The sequence below is a fragment of the Phyllostomus hastatus genome, unplaced genomic scaffold, assembly GCF_019186645.2.
Source record: "Phyllostomus hastatus isolate PE091 unplaced genomic scaffold, TTU_PhHast_1.1 phas_contig_468, whole genome shotgun sequence".
NCBI lineage: Eukaryota > Metazoa > Chordata > Mammalia > Chiroptera > Phyllostomidae > Phyllostomus > Phyllostomus hastatus.
In genome coordinates this window covers 1647044-1674217 of record NW_025333884.1, presented here as the reverse complement: position 1 = coordinate 1674217, position 27174 = coordinate 1647044, and the positions used below count along the sequence as shown (strand labels likewise).

The 27174-nt window shown below is 43.0% G+C and overlaps 1 protein-coding gene across 1 annotated transcript; it reads right to left on the bottom strand.

Annotated features, from left to right (window-relative positions):
• Nucleotides 1–9: 9 nt before the first annotated feature.
• Nucleotides 10–18470, bottom strand: LOC123822929 (zinc finger protein 227-like). The gene is made up of 6 exons (XM_045845099.1): nt 18354–18470; nt 16600–17222; nt 16396–16438; nt 15939–15987; nt 10101–10227; nt 10–3228 (listed from the first exon to the last, which is right to left on the bottom strand). The coding sequence occupies exons 2-6, from the start codon at nt 17165–17167 to the stop codon at nt 251–253; spliced, it is 3765 nt and encodes a 1254-aa protein (XP_045701055.1). The 5' UTR covers nt 17168–17222; nt 18354–18470; the 3' UTR covers nt 10–250.
• Between the last annotated feature and the right edge of the window lie 8704 nt (nt 18471–27174).

Here is a 27174-nt window from a genome sequence, read left to right as displayed (position 1 = left end):
GGCCAGGTCCCCAGTGGGGGCCATGTGAGAGGCAACCACACATTGATGTTTCTCTCTCTCTGTTTCTCCCCCCTTCCCCTTTCCTTTCTAAAAAAATAAATAAGTAAAATCTTAAAAAAAAAAAAGATGTGAACTCCGACTGAAGCTCTTCCCACACAGCACATGCGTAGGGTTTCTCTCTAGTGTGAACTTGCTGATGAACTTTAAGGTCTGACCTTCAGCTAAAGCTCTTCCCACACACAGCACATTTTTAGGGTTTCTCTCCATTGTGAACCTGGTGATGAACTTGAAGATGTGAACTCCGACTGAAGCTCTTCCCACACACAGCACATTTGTAGGGTTTCTCTCCAGTGTGGACTCTCTGATGACCTTGAAGATAGGAACTCTGAGTGAAGCTCTTCCCACACACCTCACATTTGTAGAGTTTCTCTCCAGTGTGAAGTCGCTGATGAACTTGAAGATATGAATTCCGACTGAAGCTCTTCCCACACACAGCACATTTGTGGGGTTTCTCTCCAGTGTGGACTCCTTGATGAGCTTGAAGACTGGACATACGAATGAACCTCATCCCACACAAATCACATTTATAAGGTTTCTCTCCAGTGTGTATTCGCTGATGAACTTGAAGTCCAGAATTGTGACTAAAGCTCTTCCCACACACAGAACATTTGTAGGGTTTCTCAGCAGTGTGGACATGCTGATGAACTTGAAGACCAGAGCTCTGACTGAAGCTCTTCCCACACACAGGACATTTGTAGGGTTTCTCTCCAGTGTGAATTCGCTCATGAACTTTAAGATCTGGCTTCCTACTGAAGCTCTTCCCACAGACAGCACATTTGTAGGGTTTCTCTCCAGTGTGGACACGGTGATGATCCTGAAGATATGAACGCCTACTGAAACTCTTCCCACACACAGCACATTTGTAGGGTTTCTCTCCAGTGTGGACTCGCTGATGAACTTGAAGATCTTTACACCATCTGAAGCTCTTCCCACACACAGCACATTTATAGGGTTTCTCTCCAGTGTGGACTCGCTGATGAGCGTGAAGACTGGATGTCTGACTAAAACTCTTCCCACACATGGCACATTTGTAAGCTTCCTGTCCAGTGTGAACTCGGTGATGATCTTGAAGATATGAACTCCGACTGAAGTTCTTCCCACACACAGTACATTTGTAGGGTTTCTCTCCAGTGTGCACTCGGTGATGATCTTGAAGATGTGAACTCCGACTAAAGCACTTCCCACACACAGTACATTTGTAGGGTTTCTCTCCAGTGTGAACTCGCATGTGAATTTGAAGAATGGAGATATAACTGAAGCTCTTCCCACACTCAGAACATTTGTTGATTTTCTCTCCACTGTGGAGTCTCTGATGATGTTTAAGACTGGAGGTATGACTGAAGTTCTTTCCACATACAGAACATTTGTAAGGTTTCTCTCCGGTGTGGTTTCGCTGATGAACTTGAAGGTATGAACTTCGACTGAAACTCTTCCCACACACAGCACATTTCCAGGGTTTCTCTCCAATGTGGACTTGCTGATGAGCTTGAAGACTGGACGTCTGACTGAATCTCTTCCCACACACGACACATTTGTAAGGTTCCTGTCCAGTGTGAACTCGCTGATGATCATGAAGATATGAACTCCGACTGAAGTTCTTCCCACACACACCACATTTGTAGCGTTCACCTCCTGTGTGGAGTCGCTGATGAGTGTGAAGGCCGGAGGTATAACTGAAGCTCTTCCCACACACAGCACATTCGTAGGGTTTCTCTCCAGTGTGGTTTCGCTGATGAGCTTGAAGGTTTGAACCCCGAGCAAAACGCTTCCCACACACAGCACATTTATAGGGTTTCTCTCCAGAGTGGACTTGCTGATGAGCTTGAAGACTGCACATCAAACTGAAGCTCTTCCCACACACGACACATTTGTAAGGTTCCTGTCCAGTGTGAACTCGCTGATGATCTTGAAGATATGAACTCCGACTGAAGTTCTTGCCGCACACACCACATTTGTAGCGTTCTTCTCCCGTGTGGACTCGCTGATGAGTGTGAAGACTGGAAGTATAATTGAAGTTCCTCCCACACACAGCACATTTGTAGGGTTTCTCTCCAGTGTGCAGTCGCCGATGAGCTTGAAGACCAGAGGTATAACTGAAGCTCTTCCCGCACACAGGACATTTGTAAGGTTTCTCTCCAGTGTGGACTCGCTGATGAATTTGAAGTTTTGAACTCCGATTGAAGCTCTTCCCACACTCATCACATTTCTTGATTTTCTCTCCACTGTGGAGTCGCTGGTGAGATTGAAGACTGCAGGTCTGACTGAGGCTCTTCCCACCCACAGCACATTTGTAGGGTTCCTGTCCAAGGTGAACTTGCTGATGATAGTGAAGACATGAATTCTGACTCATGCTTTTCCTACACAGGACATATTTATAGTGTTTCGCTCCAGTGTAAACTCGTTGATGAATTTCATGATGAGAACTTTGACTAACATCCTGACCACACTCATCACTCCTTTTGCATTTCTCTTCTATGTGAACACCTTGATGAGTGCAGACCTCTGAGCTAAACCTCTCACACTCCCCAAACTCACTATATATATGAGATTTTGCTCCCAGGTGCAATTGCTGATGAAACTCAAGTCTGGGGCTAAGGCTGATGCCTTTTCCATTTTCAGGAGAGGTGTGCTCTTCTGAGTGGATTACATTTTGCTGGAATGATGGCTTCACAAAGTCTTTCAGGCAATTCTTGTGGCTATAAGATGTCTTACCTTCCCTCACTTCCTGATCATCACTGTGGAGACCAGAGGTCCTTCTCCTAACACAGTGCTCACACTCACACAGTTTACATTTGTGGTCACCGTGCTGAGAACTACTCTGATCATTCTGTGACTCTCTCAGATACACTTTCTTCTGGCAATTGTGGATGGTTTTCATGGGAAAGTCTTTTTTTATACTATTGAAACTCTGAACTTCCCATTGAACTTTTATTACATCTTTCTCCACTTCTGAAATCTGAGTAGATTCTCCTGCACACAACTGACAGGAGGAATCACCTTGTTTTGGCAAATCTGACTTCTTGCCTCGCAGGCTTATTATCAAGTCTTGATTTCCGGATAACTTACTCAGAAGTTGGTCCCATATTTGCCAGCACACAAGGTCTTCATGTAAAAGGTACCTTAATGCAACTTCTTGAAGACTCTCTACCTCATTTTGGTTCCAGTGTCCTGGAAAGATAAGGAGAATACAAATGTGACAAGTAGGATAAGAAAATGCCTGTTCAGACATAAAAATATTTCACAGGTCAACCACCCCGAGAGACCTTACTCAATCAGCTTGGCTTTCACCATAGACTTTCTAATGTGTAAGGAAACATAGAGGTGATGAGTAGGTTGCTGTCCACTCAGAGACTAGTTTGGAACTATACCAAGACTTGTGTACTAGGTCAAAAGCAGAAATATGTGTATACACAAGGTGATACTCTCAGCAAAATGGTGGTTGTTCTAAGTAGAAAAAACTAGAAACCTCAAACCCATGACTGACACATCTGATGGGAGAGTAAAATGTCCCATGATAATTGCTGCCACTTAGTTTAGCTGAATGTTCTGATGATGACCAATGACTAACAACATCTTCCAGGTTTTGTACACTAGATATGCATTTGTACATAGGAAAAGATGTGGTGGTAACCACCATTCAGGATGATCACCAATGATCCTTCCTGCTGACATACAGATAGTATCAAATGCCTTCCCATAATGTATCAAAAGTACTCTGTGAAGCCAACAGAATATGGCAAAAGTGCCCTTGCCGGGTGGCTCAGTTGGTTGCAGCATCATCCCATACACTGAGAGGCTGTTGGTTTGATTTCCAGTCAGGGTATGTACTGGAGGCAACAGAAAGATGTTTCTCTCTCTATCCCAAAAATCAATAAATGTATCCTCTCGGGAGGATTTTAAAAATCTCCAGAAGTGAGAGTACATCACTTCCAAGGTTAGAGCATAAAAGACATTGTGGTTTCTGCCTTCCACCCACTTGGGTGGAAGAAACCAGCTGCCATGCCATGCTTTGAGGACAGCCAGGAAGCCCACAGGACAGGCCCTCTGGCAAGGAACTGAGGTCTTCTGCCAACACCCATGTGAACGAGTCCATCCTGGAAGCCAATACTTCAGTGCCATTAAGCTTGCAAAGACATGGAGCTCTTGTGGACTCTTTAACATGAACTTGATGAGATCCTGACCCACAATCACCCACCTAAGCTGCCTCCAGATTTCTGACTCTCAGAAGTATAAATACATGCTTATTCTTGTAAGCTGCTAAGTTTAAGAGTAGTTTGTTATACAGGTAGAGATAACTGCTGAAAGTACCATGAAAATTATAATTAGGGCAGGCGTTCATCATATGGGTAACAATGTTGTGAAATAATTCTTTAGTCAAACTGGCTTTTTTCCTCTAATTTCAGGCTGTCTCCAGGAAGAGTGAAGACAGTGAGACCCACCTAGCACCATTCTCTGTGAGCATTTGTTTATAGGACTCCTGGAGAAAGAAGAAAGCCTGTAGTGTGAGAATCTGTGCAGTGTAGCAAGGCCAGAAAGATATTCGTCACAGGTAGAGAGGGGGCAAAGATGTGGACAGAAGACACACAAAATCTGGGGCTGTTCTGATATTTCCAAAAGAACTTTTAAGAAGGAAGATACAGGTACAATATGCTGTAATATTTAGTCATTTTTCAGAGGGGTGTGAGTGACAGACAGATGTACATCCATTAGCCAAAACTCATCAAATGGCATGCTTGAGATGAGAATCTATAAATGCTACCTTAATAAAAACAACTGAAATATAAAGTCATTTCACTCCCTGAAAATTCACAAAGGTGTGTACTCCTGTTTTTTGTATATATTACAATAAAAAGGTGGCTCAAAATTCCAAAATAAAAGATTTATTCCAGAAGATGAAACAGCCCTCGCCGGGTAGTTCAGTAGGCTAGAGTGTTCTCCCATATGAAGGTTGAGGGTTGACTCCACAGTGAGGGCACATACAAGAATGAACAAATGAATGCATACATAAGTGGAACAACAAATCAATATCTAAATGTCTCTCTCATTCTCAAATCAAGCAATAAATAAATAACAATAAAACAACAACAAATTTTTCTTCCTTTAAAACAAAAAAACAAAAACAACAGGACCAGGCTGGGTGGCTCAGTTGGTTGGAGTGATGTCCCATAACTGAGAGGTTGTGAGACTGAATCCTAGTGAGAGCATATAGCAGGTTTGAGGGTTCAGTCCTCAAATCCTGCTCCAGATATAGATGGGAGGAAACTGATTTATACTTCCCTTCTCAATGTCCTCACGAGGACCAAAGAAAAAAAAACAAAACAAAAAACAAAACAACACACAAAAAAAACAAAAACAAAAAGCAAAAAGGCAACATACTCCCTGGTAAGAAAAGAACAGACACCAGTTGTAACTGGGTTTGTAATGCCCAAGGAAGGCACATCTGTAAAAAAAAAAAAAAAAAGGTGTGGGGTAGCAAATCACACAGAGCTGGCATCCAGCCTTCCTGAAGGCTGGGAACCTTTGTGAACCATGAAGACACAACAACAGAAATGACAAAAAGAGAAAACTGTCCCCCACTATTCACAACAGGCAGAGCCTCAGCTGCATTTTCCTAGGGATTTTGTCAGATTTAGTTCTTAATTTTTGGTACTGATATGGAATAGGGGTGAGTATCATTACTGTATTTTAGGCTGCGTTTACCTGAGGGATGTACACAGTAAACATAAATACAGGAAGGAGGGGGTGAATAAAGGGACAATGAGAGAAGGCAAGGGAGGAGAAAGCAGGCCAGCACGGAGGATGTTACCAGGTAAATGGATGCGGCAGAGCTCACAATGGCAACACAGAGACCACTGGATAGGATAAGCTGTGACTTTTCACGACCATTAAAGTGGGACTACCTATCCATCCATTAATTAACTCACTGTCTCATCAAAAAAGCAGTGGATGAACGTACCCTATGCATTAAGTCTCTCAGAGGCACCTGGTACACAGCAATAAAGAAAACAGTTAACAACTCTGGCTCTCCCAATGTTACACAGTAATGGGGAGACAGGCCATAAACAAGTAAACAAAATAGAATCCATTACTACAACAGCTGACAATTAATGATGCGTCAGAAAACAAGGCAGAGGAGGGGGCTTGAGTTTTTAAGCAGACTGGTCAGAGCAGGCGTCTGTGATGAGGTGACATTGGAGCAGACAGGGCAGAGGCAGGAACCAGGACAGCCCACAGGGCAGAAAATGGATGAGCAAGGCAGAATCCTTGAGGCACAGGCATAGTGCGCAGGTCAGAAACACAGGAAGCAGCAACACAGTGTCACGGGAAGGCTAAGGACAGGAAACCCAAACAGAGAGGGCATGGGGAGCCAGATCAGGCACGACCCTGGGGGCCACAAGGAGGATGTTGGACTGTATGAGTGGGATGGGACGGCCTGCAAGGACAAACAGAGAAGTGACCTGACCTGCCTGCTGTTGGAGAACTGACCACAGAAAGGCACATGCACACGCAGGGGGCAGTGAGAAGCTGTTGTGAGGAAGTGGAGTCAGGAAAGCTGGAGGCTTGGGCCAGGGCGGCCACTCTGGTGGCAGGGAGAAGGACAGCACTGGCCTGTGCTCTGGGAGGACTTGGAGCTGCCTGCTTCTCAACTGAACACCCACCTCCTTGGGGTCTGACTCTGTCATCTAAAGCTTCTCCTCTCTCCCCAAGTAAATATCCTATCCAATTCCAAGGACTGCTATCCTGTGAAAAGTAAATGCTGGATACACTAAAAAAAAAATTGAATTAAATTACTATGACCCTCATGTGTTCTAAAGAGTATTTCTCCAAATTCCAACTGCAACCTGCTGTTATGAATACAACAGGGGATCAAATGAGCATCCTTTATGGATTTACTCACCATTTTGGTTGCACAAATGCTATTCCTACAAGGAAATTTACTCTATTTTATTCCATAGAATAATGATGTAACTTACCAACCCATTTTAACACCAAGGTACCACAACCGCAATTGGCAAAAAAACAAAAGGTAAAGATAATACATCCAAGCCCTGGCTGGCGTTGCTCAGTGGATTGAGCGTGGGCTGCGAATCAAAGCATCACAGGTTCAATTCCCAGTCGGGTCACATGCCTGGGTTGCAGGCCATGGCCCCCAGCAACCACATATTGGTGTTTCTCTCTCTCTCTCTTTCTCCCTCCCTTCCCTCTCTAAAAATAAATAAATAAAATCTTAAAAAAAAGATAATACATCCAATAGGAATTAGGAAATTTAGATCTCCAGGTTCAGGGACATATTTCAAGAGTCTGAAATTCTTAAACATTTGAAACCAAAATACTCCTGAGAACTACAGTCAAGATGCTGGCATAAGTAAACACACATCGCCTCCACTTACAACCACATCAAAATTACAACTATATCATAAAAAAACCATTACTCAGAATCATCAGAAATTGAATTGAATGGACCTCTGACTACCACAAATTAAAAGGAACCACATCCATCCAGATTGGTAGAAGAGGCGGAGACACAAAAAGGACTCCTCCCACATCCACATGTGAGGGATGAAATAATGAGGAAGGTAATGTTGGGAGTGGGGAGTCCCACTCGGACACTAGGCGCCCCCAACCAGGGTTACACTGCCAGGAAAATAAGACCCCATAACTTCTAGCTGCAAACACCATCAGGGATTGAGTTGGTGGGAAAAACTGCTGAAGGCTCAAGCAGCTCCTCTTGAAGAACCCACATATGACTTTACTCAGAACAATTCCCTCTGAGATCCAGCACTGGGGTAGTAGCCTGAAAGGCACCAGTGTAATACAGGGACAAAGAAAAGTGTTTGGCATCAAGGCAAGAGCTGGGACACAGCTTTTGCCCAGACAGAATGGTGGGAAGAGCCAGAGAGCTAGCAGCCAGGTGCCATATCTGAGACTCCATCAACCTGCCTACCACCATTTGCCCACCCTGGAGAATCCAGAGATTCTGTCCCATCCAACTTACAGCTGTTAACAGTAGCTTCTCCATGTGAATGACTGGTCTCGGCTCATCCCTCACAACTTTCTAAATCCTTCCAAAGAAGTAATTCCTGGCCTCAGCGAGCCCCTAGCGACAGTCCCTTTTGCTAAGAGCCCCAGGCACAACACCAGCAGCAGCCAGCCTAAATTCAGAGCTTGGCTTTGCCTGGGAGTTTCCAAGCCGAACACAAGCAGCAGCCATCACTGTTTGCTCTATAGCCCAGGCAGGGTTGGACCTGGGCAAAACAGAGGTGGGGACTGACTTTGGCCTACACCACCTGGGAAACCCTGGGGCCAGCGCACCCAGTGCACAGCTACAGACCACGTGGGAGCACCAACACCCTGACCCTACACAGCTGGTATGCCAGAAGTGCAGATATTGGTGATCAGTGGTCATAGCCAAGCCTTGCAGCTGACTGGCCTGCGTAAATCCCTGCCACTGACCTGCAACAGCAACCAAGGCTCAACTACAAGACAAGGGGGTTCTCAGGCCACATGAAGAGTGCATCTCAAGTATTCAGCTTGGGCGATAAGGGAAACTGTGCCACTGGACGTTAAAGGAAACCTACTATTTTAGGCCACAGTAGCAGCATAGGGAGTCATAGCAGCTCTCCCTAATACACAGAAAAAAACTCAGAGAGGATGCACACAAAGAAACATGGTGCAAATGAACAAATAGGTCAAAACTCTAGAAAAAATATTACACAAAATGGAGATAAGCAATTTACCAGATGCAGAGTTGAAAACGCAGGTTGTAAGGATGCTCAAAAAACTGGTTGAGGACCTCAGCAGCATGAAAAAGATCTGGGCAGAAATGAAGGATACATTAATTGAAATAAAGAACAATTTATATGGAAACAACAACAAAGTGGATGAAGCTGAGAATCAAGTCAATGATTTGGAACATAAGGAATCAAAACACAACCAATCAGAACAACAAGATGAGAAAGGACTCCAAATAACTGAGGATACTGTAAGTGGCCTGTAGGACAACTTCAAGTGTTCCAACATTTGCATCATGGGGGTGCCAAAAAGAGAAGAGAAAGACCAAGAAATTGGAAATCTATTTGAAAAAGAAGGGAACTAAACTTCCCTAATTTGGTGAGGGAAATAGACATGAAAGTCCAAGAAGCACAGAGAGTCACAAACAAGATGGATGCAAAGAGGACCACCTCAAAACAAATCATATACTAAAACACAACAGGTTAAAGATAAAGAGAGAATCTTAAAAGCTGCAAGAGAAGAGCAGTTAAGTTACCTACAGGGGAGCTCCTATAAGATTGTCAGCTGGTTTCTCAAAAGAAACTTTGCAGGCTACACAGGATTGGCAAAAAATATTCACAGTCATGAAAAGCAAGAAACTACAACCAAGATTGCTCTACCCAGCAGAAACGTCATTTAGAATTGAGAGGCAGATAAAGAGCTTCCCTGAGAAGAAGAAATTAAAGGAGTTCATCACCACCTAGCAACTTTTATATGAAATGTTAAAGTGATTTAAGAAAAATAAGATCAAAACTATGAAGAATAAAAAGTAAAAAATACATATTAATCAGTAATTGAATCTAAAAAAAAATTAAGTAGCCCTGGGTAGTATGGCTAGGTGGATTGAGTGCCAGGCTGCAAATCAGGGGGTCGTCAGTTCGATTGCTGGTCTGGGGTGCATGCCTGGATTGCAGGCTGGGTCTCCAGTGGAGGGTGCAAATAAGTTGTTATAGAATAGCCATAGGGACACAAAGAACAGTGTAGGAAAGGAGTAGCCAAAGAACATTTAAGCGTGACCCATGCACATGAACAATGGTGGGAAATAGGCTAAGACAGTGGGGTGTGCTGTGTGGAGGGAGGAAAGGGCATAAAACTGGGACAACTGGAATAGTACAATCAATAAAATATAATTTAAAAAATAAAATAAAATAAAATAAAATAAATGAAATGAAATGAAATGAAATGAAATGAAATGAAATGAAATGAAATGAAATAAAATAAATACTCTTGTGAGTTGACATTCAGTTACAAAGGGCATGTGTCCTCACCCACAGAGACCAGGTTCCTGAGGTTCTCCAGGGTCACTTCTCGGTACAGCATCCTTTGGGAAGGGTCCAGCAGCCTCAGCTCCTCCTCTGTGAAGATGACAGCCACGTCCTTGAATGTCACAGCCTCCTACAACACCAAACACAGTCAACCTCAATGTTGCAACCAGCCTCCACTGGGATGAGGGCAGCACTGAGTGGGCAGGGAGGATGGGTGGGAAGTTACTCTGGATTCACAGAGCCTTGAGTCTCCCTTAGGTAGTGTCCTCCTGCTCCCAAACCAGCATGTCCATTTCATACATTAATTTCCCAAGTCCCATCAAAATATGTGCAATTAAAAAATAATTCCTGTTAACTTCACTTGGTGTCATTTGTGGGTATTCCTACAGTAAGCACCCTGGAGCTGTTAACTCTTGAATTATGGGGGTTACACACTCTATATGATGATTAATACTACCAAATTGTTCCAGAATTGTTAGGTCAATTTACTCCCAACAGGGTCTGGTAGATTAATCCTTCCTTTCTCACTCATGCATTCCCTGAGCCTGGGTACTGTTCACTTTGTTAAAATTTGACAAACCAATAGGTCACCCCTCCACAGGAGCTATGACATTGGCCCTCCGTGCTCTCAAGGCACATACCACCTGTCTGTGACACTACTGATGACAGTATTCAAAGAGACAAGGTGTACAGATTTCCCTGAAAGAATCCTTTGGTTTAAATCCCAAAGCTGTGCACCCCTCACAAGCTGCATGATCTTAGACCAAAAACCCCCTTCATCTACCTCCTCATCTGTGTGATGCTGCTCATCACAGGAAACTCTTATACATACCAATGAATGAATAGACATAAAGTTCCTATAACTTCCTGTGCAACTCAGAAGCCGGTACTCACATGTGGCTATGGAAACATAATGTTAAAATTACGTAAAATTAAAAATTCTCTCCCATGGTTGCTGCAGAACATTTCAAATGCTCCAGAGCCACATGTGGCCTGTGGCTACCACGTTACACAGCACAATACAGAACATTTCCATCACGGCAGAAGTTCTGCTGCACAGCGCTGCCTCAGAGTCTGTACACCTGGCACACAAGAGGTCCTCGATGAGTGTCAGCTGTTCTCAATGTGATTGGCATGGTAAGAGCAGGATTACGTTTGTATAGTCACCTCTACTTTCTTCTCATGTTTGCATGATACATCTTTTTCCCTCCTTTTATTTATAACCTTTTTATACCATTATATTTAAAGTGAGTTTCTCATAATGTATCATTGAGTCACTTTATGAGAGCGCTTTATCCATTGCTTTGAGAGAGAGAGAGAGAGAGAGACAGAGAGACAGAGAGAGAGAGAGGGAGAGACAGGAAGGCGTGGGGAGAAACATCAGCATGGGAGAGAAAACATCAATCAGTTGCCTCCTGTACACATTTTGACTTGGGACTGAACTGACAACCTGATTATGTGCCCTGACCACCAATCAAACCTGCAACCTTTCGGTGTAGGACAATGCTCCAACCAAGCTACACTGGTCAGGGCCAGTTGGGTCATATTTTTTTAATCACAATTCAAATCCCTGTATTTTAATGGGAATATTTAGGCCATTTACCTTTAATGAATTACTTACGTTAGGACTTGAGTTTGCCATTTTATTCTTTTTCCTTTCATTTCCCCTACTTTCCTGCATGTTACTTGACCATTTTTAAAACTGCATTTTGATTTATCTATAATGTCTTATGGTATATCTTTTATAATTTTAGCATTTGGTATAAGAATTACATTACTTACACATAACAGCCTACTGTTATGTTACCAGTCCCAATGAAAGTAGAAACCTTACTTCTCTTTAAGTGCCTTTACCCTACCACAACTATAATTGTCTTAAATGCCACTGATGAACATCTCTGTCTCGCATCCATGTTTCTCTCCTTTTTCTGCCCCTTCCCCTCTCTCTAAAATAAAAATTATCTAAAAATTATACATCAGAAAATGCTATGATTTTTGCTTCATTTCTTTAGCTATTCTTTTAGCGAAAGTCTACTAGTGACAAATACACTTGATTTCCTTCATCTATAAATGTCCTGATTTCCCCTTTACTCCCCAAGGACATTCTAACTAGAAAAAGAATTCTGAGTTGAAACTGCTTTCTTTCAGCACTTCAAAATTAGTCAATTTCTTTCTGATAAGAAATTCACTGTCATTTTAATTGTTTTTCCTTTACTGCTTTCAAGGTTTTCTCTTTCTTGTTAGTTTTCAGAAGTTTAACTGTAAAATGTCTTAGTGTAATTGCTTTGGCTTTCCTCTACTCAGAGTTCACTTAGTTTCATGAATCTGTAGGTTTATTTCTCTCCCAAGTTACAAATATTTTCCACCATATTTCTTCAAGAACTTCTTCAGTCTCACCCTCTTCTTCCTCTCGTCCTGGGACCCAGATAACAAGAATATTAGATCCTTTGTTACAGTCCCATGGATCCCTGAGGTCCTGATTACTTTTTCTCAGTCTATTTTTCTTTTATTCATATTAAATATTTCTATTAGTCTATCTTCAAGGTGTTTCCTCTTTCCCTTCATTTTGCTGTTGAGTCCATTGTTTTAGTTTTTTACATTTCATTTACCATATTTTTCAGTTCTAAAATTTCCATTCAGTTCTACTGTATATTTTCTATTTCTTTTCTAAGATTTTCTGTTTTTATTTCATTTGTATAAGTGCTTGCTGAAATATTTTTACAATAGTTGCTTCATAAAATCCTTATCAGATGCCCTTGCTGAGTGGCTCAGCTGGTTGGAGTGTCCCCCCGCTACACCAAGAGGTTGTGGGTTCACTGCCCCGTCAGACTGCATGCAGGAGTCAACAGGAAACAGATCAGTGTTTCTTTCTCTCTTCCTCTCTTTCCTCCTCCCTTCGTCCCTTTCCTTCTCTAAACTCAATAAAAACACACTCTTAGGTGAGAACAAAAAAAAATTTAAAAATGTTCTGACTGGTGTGACTCAGTGGGTTGCGTGCCCACCTGTGAACATAAAGGTGACTGGTTCGATGTTTGGTCAGGGTGCATGTCTGCATTGCCAGCTGGGTCCCTGGTTGAGGGCCTGGAAGGGGTAACCACACACTGACGTTTCTCTTGCACATCGATGTTTCTCTCCTTCTCTTTTCTGCTCCATTCCCCACTCTCTAAAAAAAGTTAAACTAATAATAAAATAATGAAATACAATAAAATACTAAATAAGATAAATCCTTGTCAGATGGATGAACATGAAGATATTATGCTGACATGAGCCAGTCAAAAACGTGATTACATGTATAATTCCACTTATATGAGGTACCTAGAATAGTCAAGTGCATAGAGACAGAATGTAAAATGTTGGCCGCCAGACACTAGGAAGAGGGGGAGTAAAAGTTCCTGTGTAATGGGTACAGACTTTCAGTTCAGGAAGCTGAAAAGAGTTCTGCACATGTGGTGATGACTCACACATTGTGAATGTAATTAATGACATTGAATTGTACGCCTAACAGCTATTAAAGTGGTAAATTTCATGTTATGTATATGTTACATTAAGAAAATGTTCTTATGACATAACGACCATCTGTTTCATGTCACGGTCCCTGCACTGTCGCTCTCTATGGCCCCCTACTTCTGATGGACTCTTTCAGGGATTCTAAAAATGTATTGTTTTAAAAAATATTTTATTTATTTATTTTTAGAGAGAGGGGGAGGCAGGGAGAAAGAGAAGGAGAGAAACATCAATGTGTGGTTGCCTGTCACTCACCCTCTACCGGGGTCCTACCTGAAACCCAGGCATGTGCCCTGACTGGGAATAGAACCAGCAAAACTGGTCCACAGGACAGCACTCAATCCACTCAGCAGCCACACCAGCCAGGGCTAGAATCCCATGTTTAAAATGGGCAAATGACTTCAAAACATTTCACAAAGGATATGCAGATGGTGAAAATGCACATGACAAAGTATTCTACATCATTTTTATGAAGGAAATACAAATTATAATCACAGTGAGATGTCATTTCCTCAGAGCTGATGAAATAAGAAAGATCTACCTCAAACAATGAAAAGATGTGGAGCAACTGAAACTCTCAGATGCTGTGGGGGGTGATAAAATTGTGCCATCCCGTTAGACAACTGTATACATTTATCTACCCGACAAGTTGAGTAATTTCACTTCTAGATGTTCACCCAAGTGACATGAAAATACATGTCCACAAGAAGACCTGTACAAGAATGCTACTCACAGGACATTTTTACATAACAGTCAAAAGCGTAAAATGACCCAAACATCCTTCAAAATTATTTTGCCTATCCTTCCAAAACACGGTTGTCATATATTCATAAAATCTAATACATCTCAACAATAAAAAGGGACAACACATTGATACATAGAACGTATGTCAATCTTGAAAACACTGTGGACTGAGAGAAGCCAGGTACAAGATTATATACTGTACATACTCGTTATTTATATTCAATCTGAAAATAAGTAAACTAATCATGTGGTGAGAGATCAGAACAGCAGATGCCTCCCAGGAGGAGGAAACTGACTTGAAAGACACATGTTTTCTTTCTGATTTTGGGTGGTGGGCTAATGCAATTATTCAACTTTTAAAACAGGGTATACCTCTAGTACTAACTTGACACCTAAGATCCGTAATTTTAGTAAGTAAATTATATTTCATTTTTAGAGGCCCATGCAAAAGTTTGAAGAATCAAAACAAAGTTTATTCACAGGCACAGTGGTGTATATGCCTGTTTGTAGCTGCTGAAAGGTGCACAAAAAGTAGAACCCCTTCTGAGACAACGTGTGGTTGTGTAAACAGGAGCCCCTCCCCAAGCTCCAACTGCACCTCCCACCCTGTGGAACACAGTGAAGGTCATCTGTGAGTGAACTGTGCTGTGAGACCTCGGGAGTCTGACCAGCTCTCTGGCAAAGGTATTATTTCGGATGTGGGCCCACAGTATAAACATACGCAGAGAAAACAGCCAGTGCTTTGAGCTCACAGGGCTTGTAAACAAGCACCCTGCATACCTTGTCTGCTTTGTTTTCTCTACTCTGTATACCCCTGTGCTGGGAAAGCCTGGGTTCAGGTAATTTCCCCAGCCCGCCAGGTGTGCACTTCAACTCCTAATAAACCCTTATATTTCACAGCCAGTCCTCTAGGTTCCTTCTATGGACTGGGCAAGCAATTTGCATAACAAAGTACAAAAAAGAATGGCGAATCACCAAAAACTCAAGTGATAAAACTAAGTGAAAAAACAATATTGAAAAGAGTACAGATACTGTGGTTGTAACTATACAAAATATAAAATGGGGAAAACAAGCCCTGGCTGGCGTAGCTCAGTGGATTGAGCTCGGGCTGCGAACCAAAGTGTCGCAGGTTCGATCCCCAGTCAGGGTACATGCCTGGGTTGCAGGCCATGACCCCCAGCAACCGCGCATTGTTGTTTCTTTCTCTCTCTCTCTCTCTCCCTCCCTTCCATCTAAAAATAAATAAATAAAATCTTTAAAAAAAATGGGGAAAACAGCTGACTTAGTGGTACAATAATGTGGCTTTTAAAACTTTTCTGATACCTAGGGATTCCTGCCCTAGTATTTGTGAAATGGACATGATAAAATAAAACCAAAACTAAAAACAAAACTTAAAGACAAAAACAGGAGTGGAACCAATATGAAAGCTACTAACAGGCACATAAACACCTGTTTTTTATCCTCATGGAAGAGAAAAAAGATGTGTCTAATCTTTGAGAACAGATTTTAACAGAAAAATCAGAATAAGTAATTGGGACAACTGTAACAGAATAAACAACTAAAAAAATAGATAAAAGTCAAAACTCCACTCACCTGGAATTTGGTCATTTTCTCCTGCTCCTTCTGAGCCAGTCCAAGCGACCTGGGGAGACAGGAGTGGCAAAGGACAGAAAGGACATGAGACACAGGCCCTGGCACACACGCCTGCTGTGTCTGAATTTTAAGTGTTCCCTCTGACGCCTGGTCAGTTTGGCTCAGTGGTTTGGCATCGTCCAAACCAATAGGTTGCAGGTTTGACCCCCAGTCAGGGCATATGCCTGGGCTGTAGGTCAGGAGTCCCCGGAGGACAGATGTTTCTCTCGTACATCGATGTTTCTCTCCCTCTCTTTTTCCCTCCCTTCCCCACTCTCTGAAAATAAATAAAATCTTACAAAACAGAACCACACACTGCCAGCCAGCTACATGCAGAGTCTGGCCCACCTGTCTGGTGATATTACAACTCCACTCTGGAGGGGACAAACAGAGAAATTAAATAACTCTACAAACATACCGTATTTTTTGTACTATAAGATGCACCAGACCATAAGACGCACCTAGGTTTTAGAGGACAAAAATAGGAAAAAAAAAATTTGAAGCAAAGAATGTGGTAAAATATTTAATAACATAAATAACCTAATATTTCCATTATGAGTTTACAACCCCCGTTAGTGTGTTTTATCGTGCCCTGAGGTTTTCACGGTTATGGTTTGGGCACCTTTCACATCAACAGTCTTGTTTGATGGAACATCAAAGGATAACGGGACTCGATCCATCTTCCCAATCTGGCTTATTTCAAATCCATTTTTCTTTCTTGCATCCAGTACAGATTTGTGAAAAGACACTAACTTGGACTCATATTCTATAGGCATTTTTTGTACAGTCCTAGTTTTGGTGCGCACAGCAAGGCCACATCTCTTCAGAAATCTGTGGCACCATGATGGTGATCCAGTGAAGTCCTCAATGCCTTTCTCTGCAGCAAGACGTTTGGTTTCATATATAATCAGTTTTGTAGATACTGAAAAGCCATGGTTCCTGTGACGTGTGATCCACTCTTTCATATCCGCTTCTAATTGTGGCCACTTTGCAGCATGCCCACGAAAACACTGTTTCGTTTTGTCCGTCTTTTGCAGTTGATCCTCCTGTTTCCTCCATTCCCGTATCATTTTTTCGGTTGGAGGTGGCCCAAAGTGTCTCTCCGCTGCTCTGTTCCCATGTTCTTTGGCATACTTCAGTACCTCCAGTTTAAAAGGGATTTTATATGAAATCCTTTTCTGCTTTGACATCTTTCCACAATTACGGTAGATTCGGCAGGAGACTACGGAACGCTATCGTATCTTTCTACAACAAAATACAGTAATACAGAACTGTCAGCACTGTGTCCTTCATAGTTATGGGGGCACTGTCACTGAGAACATCAGTGGATGACACACTGTTATGGGGAGATCTGCTGCTGACACTGTTATGGGGGCGATCTGCTGCTGGAGGGCCACAGGTTGTGCAATACTCTTGTATGGGGACAGCAGTTTTGTACAACCTGTGTGGCTCTGCAGCTGTTGCCAAATTACAGCTCCCATCATCCCAACCTGTCCAAGCATGATGGGAGTTGCAGTTTTGCAACAGCTGCAGGGCCACATTGGCAGATGACCCTGCAGTGGAATTTGCTTATGTTAATGGGGAAAACTCCAGTCACATGATAGAGGCACGTACTGCAGCCGCAGGCTTTCTACTCCTTACGGGCCCACACTGCCTGTACCCTCCTCCCTAGCATTACAGTATGCTGCAGCAGCAACTCCTTTCCTGCCTGCCTGGCTTCACGCCTTCGAGACACTCCCTCCCACCAGCCCAAAGCCCGAAGCATAGCCCCAATAGTACCGCCACCAATTACCTGCAGAGGCGACCCTTCTGCCTCCAGTGACGCCGCTCCCCACCCCACAGTGAGACAGGTAACATACATTTGGACTATACGATGCACCCCCGCTTTTTCCTAAATTTGGAAGGTGCCCGATGAGTCTTATATTGCGAAAAATACAGTAATATCTCTGCCCTGGGGGGTGTGTCTCAGTGGATTGAGTGCTGCCCTGCAAATCAAAGGGTGTCGTCTCCTTCCTAGTCAGAACAGACGCCTGGGTTGCGGGCCACGTCTCCAGTAAGGCGGCGCTCCAGAGGCAACCACACACGGTTGTTTCTCTCCCTTTCTTTCTCCCACCCTTCCTCTCTAAAAACAAATAAATTAAATCCTAAAAAAATAGAAAAGATTATATCACTAGAAGCCGGCAGGCGGGAGAACCCAATGGAACCCTAGCACAGACCCTCAAACCTAGAACCGCGACCCCTCCCATCCCCAACGCCACTAGCCGACCAAACCCAAAGATGCCTTCCGCCCTGTCTCCTCCCAGACAGCGAGACCGCATCTACGGGTCTCAAGCCGAGGCAAGCTAGGAACAGAGCGGTGGATCTGCACTCACTCACTTTCTAGACGATATTAAACACTCAGGGATCCCGCTCTCCTGCAGCAAAACGCTGAGGTTGTCCACCGCTCCAGGACTTCGCTAAGAATCCCCGACCGGAACAACCGCTAGAGCCCCTCCCTCCCACAGCGGAAGTAGCTCCGACCACCCAAAGCTTCCGGACTACACTTCCCAGAATTCGTGAAAAGGTAGCGCTTACTCTGGGTTGCCACTTTCAAAAAATATGTATATATAATGGTTCTGTTCAGTCGTGACACTATTAGCACGAAACCTCCATTCCCCTTTACTTTTCCTTCTTTCCTCCCCCACCCTTTAAAAAAATTTTTTTTAAGGATCACGCAGCGTGATTGAAAAGTATATGTGGCTGTAAACGACAAAAAGACCAACAGACCACCGCAAAGTCGTTTTGATGCTGTTGCTTTCTTTAGGCTACTTGGGCCTGAATTATTCGACGTCTGTGATAGTTTATCTTGTGTGAGTTATTCATTACGAAATGGGAGGTCACACAAAAAGGAAACGGAACCATTCACCAACCCAAGAAACAAATACCAAAAGTTTCGCATTTTCCTTTCAGCGCTAAATGCATATTTTTGAAATTACTTTTCTAGCAAATGAAGGAAGCAGTGTAACTTAGAAAACCCTAGAACAAATGTTAAAAATGTTTCTTTCTTTAGTGCACCTTCGAACATATCATTTACATCCATCCTGCTCTTGACATCATAAATAAGGTATTTTACTTTTACACAAGGTGGTTGAAATGAGTTATGATTATTCTAAACGTCTGTGTGGATATAGAGGATCCTGGCCCAAAAGAGTAAGAAAGTCAACAGTTTAACAAAATATTCTGTTTATTTTTAGAGAGGGAGGAAGGGAGGGAGAAAGGGAGAAACTTTGGAGTGTGAGAGAAACAGCAATCTGTGGGCCTGGACAGCCACCCAGCCTCCTGCTCCAACTGGAGGTTGAACAAGGTTGGTCTGCAGGCACCACCCAAGCCACTGAGCTGCAGCAATCAGGGCTCAACATCTTTTTTTCAGCTTTCCTGAGGTATAATTGACAAATAAATGGTAATACATTTAAAGTGTATGTGATGACTGGAAATATCTATAGAAGTACATTATGAAAGGATCCCCACAATGTAATAATTCAATACATATATCACCTCACATTGTGAACATTTTTTTATAGTTAAAAAAAAGGATCTACTCCCTCAGCAAATGTCAACTATAGTCACCATGCTTATACATTAGATCCTCAACCTTAAGCATCTTATAACTGCAGGGTTGTATCATTCAACCAATCTCTCCCCATTACCCCCATCCCTCTACCCCCCGGCGACCATCACCATTCTAGGCCATTTCTGTGACTTTCATTTTTTTTCTTAGATTCCACATAAAATTCTACCATGCAGTATTGTTACAGAAGGGATCAGTGTGGGGGGGACCCCAAAATACTCTTACCAATGGACCCCGCCCTTTCCCCTGGTGTCCCCCTGTAGTAACTTCACCTTGCTTACCGCCAGAGAATTATAGTTTGCAACGTCAGGGATTGGTGAAAGAGAAAGGAATTATTTACTCAAAACTTACACAAGCTTAAGAGTAATGAATTAATGTCTTCACTGAAATTCCAAAGTCCCATAGAACACCCACAAACACACACAGTACTTCCTTCCCCCTCTGCTGAATATGGGATACCATATCTCAGGGAAAAAAATAGAACATCATGGCTATGGCAGCTCCTCAGTTCTTTCCACTAACCCGCACTGGGCTGGCCAGCCTCAATTACTTCCCAGCACCATCAGCTGTCTGGCAGCAGTGATCTCCAGTGAAACCAAAACCATATGGCAAAATCTCATGGCCCACTAGCAAGTCTTTTCACCCCTTTTCTTCCCAACAAGGTCTCTCCTGCTTCCTAAGCCAAGTGGCAAAAGGCAGCACCCCAAAGCTGCATGGTCCCTACTCCACATGTCTTCTGCACCCATTAAAATCCCAGTGCCAACCTTCCTCTGCAGCCCCATTTCCCACTCCTCCCACAATCAGCTATGGCCACCAGAATTCCTGAAAATTTCCAGAGTTTCTGAGCTGCCCTAGTAAGTCTAGGCAGGCGTGACCCCCTGCCATGCAGCCAATCATCTCCACGTTCTCACACAGGCACTGTAACCAGGGGGAGTTGCCTCCCTGTTAAGTCATAGGTTGAAGTCACTCCCATTTCCCTGCCTGAAAGCAAGCTTACAGCTATTTAACATACCCATGAAATAAATTGTTACACATATGTTAAATGTCTATGCCTGAGATTAGTTGCAAAAGTGCTCCCATGCAAAACAGTTCACTGGCACTACTCCATGTGTCACAATGCCTAGTTCAGATTTGTGGCTGTGAGGATATCCTAAAATGAATAAATTTTGTATCTATATAACAAAAATTATTATATATATATATATATATATATATATATATATATATATATATATAAAAAATTCCCTGGACACCCTGTGTTTTGGACCCCACTACAAATGCCTATTTGGGGGGACCCTGGCTGTATCCTGTACCAGTATTTGTCTTTGTCTATCTGGCTCACTTAACTAAATGCCCTCCTGTTGCATTCATGTTGTCACAAATACTTATACATGTTTTTGTAAACCAACTAGAGGCTCAGTTTTACTCATGTCTTTAGAAATACTACATGTGTGGTTCTGGTAGTGCCTCCTGGAATCTTCCAAGACACCCTAAAAGAGGACAGGACAAGAAGACAACCTCTACAAAATACCAAGATTCATTGCAAAGTTGTGGTAACTAAAGCCCTGTGGTACTGGTGAAAGTACTGAAAAATAGACCAAAATGGATTGAGAGACAAGACACACCTCTGATTACATATAGATTACTAATTTTCTTTCAAAATGGTACTGCAAAGTAGTGGGAATAAAGAAAAAAATCACTAACTGGTATAGAAACAATGCGGTAAATTTCAAAAACACAACAAGGGAAGGAAGGAGGGAGAAAGTGAGAGGGAGCAACAGGAAACACAATGAGAGACACTGATCAGTCCGTTAAAAAAGGACATTATCACCCCAGGCCAGTTTCCTGATCAGGGTACAAGCCTAGATTGCAGGTTTGACCCATTTGGGACATGAATAGGCAACCAGTTGCTGCTTCTCTCTCACAGCGGTTTCTCTTCTGCTCTCCCTCCGCTCCCCATCAATAAGCATGCCCTGAACTGAGGATGTTCTTCAAAAAAAAAAAAACGGGGTGGGGTGGGGGAATGTAAATTATCTTTTATGTACCTGTTATGATGTTTCAAGGAAAAGTGGAGCAACAATGGAGGCAGGTTTTCCCTGGACGTCCAGGCTTCTTTGATTATAATCACATTACAATTATATCTGGATCAGTGGAGGATACAGGGCTCTAGCCAGAGCTGAGGATGAAATGAAGCAGAGCCAGCCCCAGGACAGCCAGGGGCAAGCAATGACGATAACTTGGAGGATAGGGGTGGAGGAACCGCCAGAACCATTTTTGACAGTACAGACCTTGCACTGCTTCCTAACACATGTAAAGAATTGCAGATCATTAAATCCATTAGTGTGTAATCACTTTATTAGTGATCCACTCCCATGGAAGAAAAGAGGACTTGGGGGGGGGCGGTGAGGCAATGTTTCAGGACGAACCAGGGCAGCAAAGGTAAGAGCAGCTGAAGACCAGGGTGGGAAGGCCCTGGGCCGCCTGAAGATGCGTGGCAAAAGGCCCAGTGGCCACAGACCCAAGAGCACCCCGCGCACCACAGAAAGAGACAGCGTCCCTTGTTCTGGGGACTCACACAGTTGGTGGGTAGCAGAAAAATAAGTTACATATTGATTAATGAGTAAATGTGCCACCACCTTTCCTGGAGAAATGTGACTACCCAAACCTAGGCATGTGTGGGGCTCTGTTAGCTCGAATCCTTCTCTTCCCCCAAACTCCATTTGTTCACCTTTTATAAAACAGATACGAGACAGAATGCAGTTAATTAAAACTGGGGAACTTCCAAAGTTCATTTATGGGCTCTTTCCCTAAGTATCAGAAAATCCGTTGTAAAACAGATAGTGACCAGAAGTAGAAAATAAACCAGTTATTTTATGGGCTTCTTCTTGGGCATTGGAACCCCTCTCCCGAATTCCAGGCCCTGGGAGGAAAGCAGTTTCAGGGCTTTCTTTCCCAGAGTGGAAACGCTGCACAGAATTCCAAAGACCTCCCTTCTTTCTTACTAAGGTAGTGTTTCTTGTGATGTTGCAGCAGATGACAATATTAACAGACCAGGCTCAAGCCTGCGGAGTTACCCTGTGAAAACTGTCTCCTTCCTTCTCCCTGCCTTGGTTTATTTTTTCTACTTAAGTGGTAAAATGCGTTTCCTGGCAACGAGGATGCTAGATGCTGGCCTGTAACAGCACTGCAGTCCAAGTTCTTCCTGTGCTGGCTCCTGCCTCACCATGGCAACATCGGCCCCACCTCCCAGGCTCAGTAAATTTTAAGATGACTAAACCATCTTTTATCAGAAAAATATAGCACTGAGAGCTTTCCTAACCACTGTGTACCAATTTTTCATCTCAAAGTCTATTATAATCTCCCTACATATTTTTTTCTTGCTCCATTAGCTTTTAGGGTTTCAATTCCTTGTATTTGTGAATTTATGATTCACCTAAAATGTATGGGTGTTTGGGCAGAGCCATGACTCCACAGTTTGGAAAAACATTACCTTCAATCATTCCCCAGGGATGTTTTATACATTAAACTTCTGTGTTGCCTGAGAAGTGAATTCTTGTCTCCGTATGGCATGTCCCTGAAACCCATGAAGGGCAGAATGCACAATGAAGGGAAGAATGAACAAACCCACTACTGGACATGGAAGGTGTGGTCCAGATAAAAATAGAGGTTCCCAGGACAGAGGACGTGGGCAGCAGCAGTTTCACTTTCTGAGAACTTCTGGGCCTCTGACCTTACCTACTGTTCTCAGGCACCTGCAGGACATTCCTGGCATGACACTGCAGACAGCAGACATTTCCTGCTGAAGCCCTGCTTGGCCACCTCCCCCTCCCTGTCTTCTCTCCCACACATTGCCTGCTAGCCATTCTTGTCCTGCCTTATGAAGAAAACCGCTTTCTGGTTCAATCAGAGGCACTTGCAAATTCTGAAATGGGAGCATCCTCCCTAACACACGTCCTTTTGAATGAAGTCTTCCCTCATGAAAGTTCAAGTGTGTTTTGATCCCACCAACAGTGCTCCCAAGTTAGAAATGTGACCTGTGTCTGTGTTTACACAGTGTCCACCAGCTCAGATTGAGATGATGCCATCAGACAATAAGCCCATTTTGGGGTGCTCCCAGGGAACCCACAGAACCCAGTTGCATCCACGATGGGTTATTTTTCCACTAATCTTGCATATTTGACAATCTTGCATGGTTTATTTGACATAGGACATTTGGTTCAAGGGGTACAGTTATTGATTTCATACATTACTTACAACGTGATTATCATCATACACTTAGCTAGCATTGCTGTCTCATCTCAAAGTTTCTTCATGCATTGCAATGTTTAAGGTCTAGACTCTAAGGAAACTAAATGCTTCTCAAGTTTGGTAGTATATAATCACTATACCATGCAGTAGGTCTTCAGGACTGACTTACCCCAAATTTGTGCCCTTAAATGTCTCTCCCATTTCCCCACTGTTTGGTAACCACTATTACTCTGCTTTTAGGCCCTTTTTAAAAAATTCCACATACAGGTATCATATGGTATTTGTCTCTGCCTTATGTCACTTAATATAAGGCCCTTAGCCTGTTGTTCCAAATGGCTGAATTTCCTTCTTTCTTGTGTCTGAATACTGTCGCATTGTATATATGCACATCTTGATCCACGGTAGAGCCTGAGGTTGTTTTCATTTGTTGGCTCCAGTGAACAATTCTGCAGTGAACATGAGGGTGTACATAATTCCTTGGTAACATGTTTCCATTTCCTACAAATATGCACACAGAAGTAGGAGCATCATGACATTTTGTAACAGTTTAGTGTCCCCCAGTGGGATGCCTTAAATCTCTGACACTCACATAGTCTGAGCCCCCCCTTCTTCAAGGGGACAATCCCACTCCACTGCAATTCAGCACAGCATGAGTGGGGACGGAAATAGCTGAGGCAGAATCTGGGGTCAGCCTAAAGACAGGTTCAGGCAACTTGAGTCTGTGATGCTGGAAATTCAAAAAGAGCCATAACCTGCCAGACAGCTATGTTCCTGTTCCAAAGTTACAAAGCAGTTACCTGGAGGTAAAGTGCAGCACAGGGAATATAGTTAGTAATATTGCAGTTACTATGCAGGGTGCCGGTGGGCACAGGACTTACCAGGGGATAACATGTCTTATCACTATGCTGTACACTTAAAACTGATATAATATTGCATGTCTACTGTAACTGAGAAATGAAAAAAGTTTTAAGGGAAAACATGCTACTCATACACAGAGGGCTCAAGGCCAGGCACTGACTTTTCCAAGAGTTAACTAGCAACTAAAAACTGCTTTTGAAAACTCCAAAAGAGGCCCTGGCTGGCGGGGCTCAGTGGACTGAGCATTGGCCTGTAAACCAAGAGGCCGCCTCTTCAATTCCCATTCAGGGCACAAGTGTGGGTTGTGGGCCAGGTCCCCACCAGGGCGTGCATGGGAGGCAACAACATACTGATGTTTCTCTCACTCTCTTTCTCCCTCCTTCCCACTGTCTAAAGATAAAATCTTGAAAAGAAAATCTCCAAAAGCGTATCTCCATTTCTACATGTCCTCTCTATTCATGTTGCCTCCCTTTGCCCCCACAGAATCAGCAAAAATCATCAGCTGTATATCCTTCTCCTCTTCCTGAATCTCAGAGTTTAAGTGCTTTGGGTATGGGGAGCAGAAACCCGTGGAGCTGTGGCCCTGACACTCTCCATTACAGCTTTCCCTGTTGGGGATCCCTCCAGCGTTTTGGAAGTGGTGAGCATATAAACATTTGCATCAATTTCTCATCATGCATCCAGGTGAAAAGCAACAAAACACAAAACCACATTTATGAAAGTCCCCTTCCATGGCCTGGCAGATGGGGCTCAATTGGATGGGTACCGTCCACAGATGGAAAGATGGCCAGTTATTTGGTCCCTTTTTGGGGCACGTGATGGATAAAAGTAATCAATGTTTCTCTCCCTCTCTTTCTCCCTCCCTTCACCTCAATAAAAATGAAATAAAAGCTTTATTTTCCCTACAGATTTTATTCATTCACTTTTTAGAGGGGAAGGGAGGGAGAATGAGAGGCACACAAATATCCATGAGTGGTTGTCTCTCACACGACCCCTAATGGAGATTTTGCCCACAAGCAAGGGTAGTGTCTGAGACAGGGAATTGAAGTGGCGACCCTTTAGGCATGTCCCAGCACTCAATCCAGAGCCACACCAGCCAGCGCTCCCTGAATTAACTTTTAAAGGATCTTACAAAAAATCATTTTGCTACTACAATTTACTATTGCTAATTGAGGTTGGACTGATGGGAATTTTCATATAGGCACCCTATTTTTCACAGCTCTTCCTGTCCATAAAGCGAGACATTCCCAGGCAACTATTACTGCTTAGGTAGTGGTCTGATGCCATGGTCATTTAGCAGTGAATAAACCTCCTGCTTCCATGGCAGTGACATTCTCAAGCTTGTAGATTTTGTCAAATCTGTGAATCAACCTTTTCTAAGGTCCACTGGTGTTTACTTTAAGCCTCTTTCCTGTGCAGACTTTAGAGAGCAGGAAGGTTCATACAAACTTACACTATGGCTCTGATAGGGTTTTTCTGTTGTGCATTCTCTGAAGAACGGTCACATTTTGAAGTGAGCCGGGACACTGTCCACATTCCTGCAAGAAGGAAGTTTTTTCCCATTGAATACAGATGACTGTACAAAACTAACCTCATGAAGAATTTTTAAAAAATATATTTTATTGAGTATTCTATTACAGTTGTCCCATTTTCCCCCTTTACTCCCCTCTACCCTACACACTCGCTTATTCCAACATTTCCCCTTTAGTTCATGTCCATATGACATAAGTTCTTTAGCTTCTCCAATTCCCATACCATTCTTGCCCTCCCCCTGTCTATTTTCTCCCTACCACCTATGCTACTTATTCTCTGTACCTTCTCCCCCTCTCTCCTCCTTCCACTCCCCTGTTGCTATCTCTCCATGTGATCTCGATTTCTGTGGTTCAGTTCCTGTTCTAGTTGTTTGTTTAGTTTGCTTTTGTTTAGGTGTGGTTGTTAATAACTGAGTTTTCTGCCTTTTCACTGTTTATATCTTTTATCTTCTTTTCTTAGATAAGTCCCTTTAACATTTCATAAAATAAGGGCTTAGTGATGATGAACTGCTTTAACTTGACCTTATCTGAGAAGCACTCTATCTGCCCTTCCATTCTAAATCAATGCTTTGCTGGGTAGAGCCATCTTGGATGTAGGTCCTTGCTTTTCATGACTTGGAATACTTCTTTCCAGCCCCTTCTTGCCTGTAAAGTCTCTTTTCAGAAATAAGCTGACAGTCTGATAGAAAGTGCTTTGTAGGTGACTGTCCCCTTATCTCCTGCTGCTTTTAGAATTCTCTCCATTTTAATTTTGGCCAATGTAATTACGATGTGCCTTGGTGTGTTCCTTCTTGGGTCTAACTTCATTGGGACTCTCTGAGCTTCCTGGACTTCCTGGAAGTCTATTTCATTTGCCAGATTGGGGAAGTTCTCCTTTATTATTTGTTCAAATAAGTTTTCGACCCATTGCTCTTCCTCTTCTCCTTCTGGTACCCCTAATTCAGATGTTGGA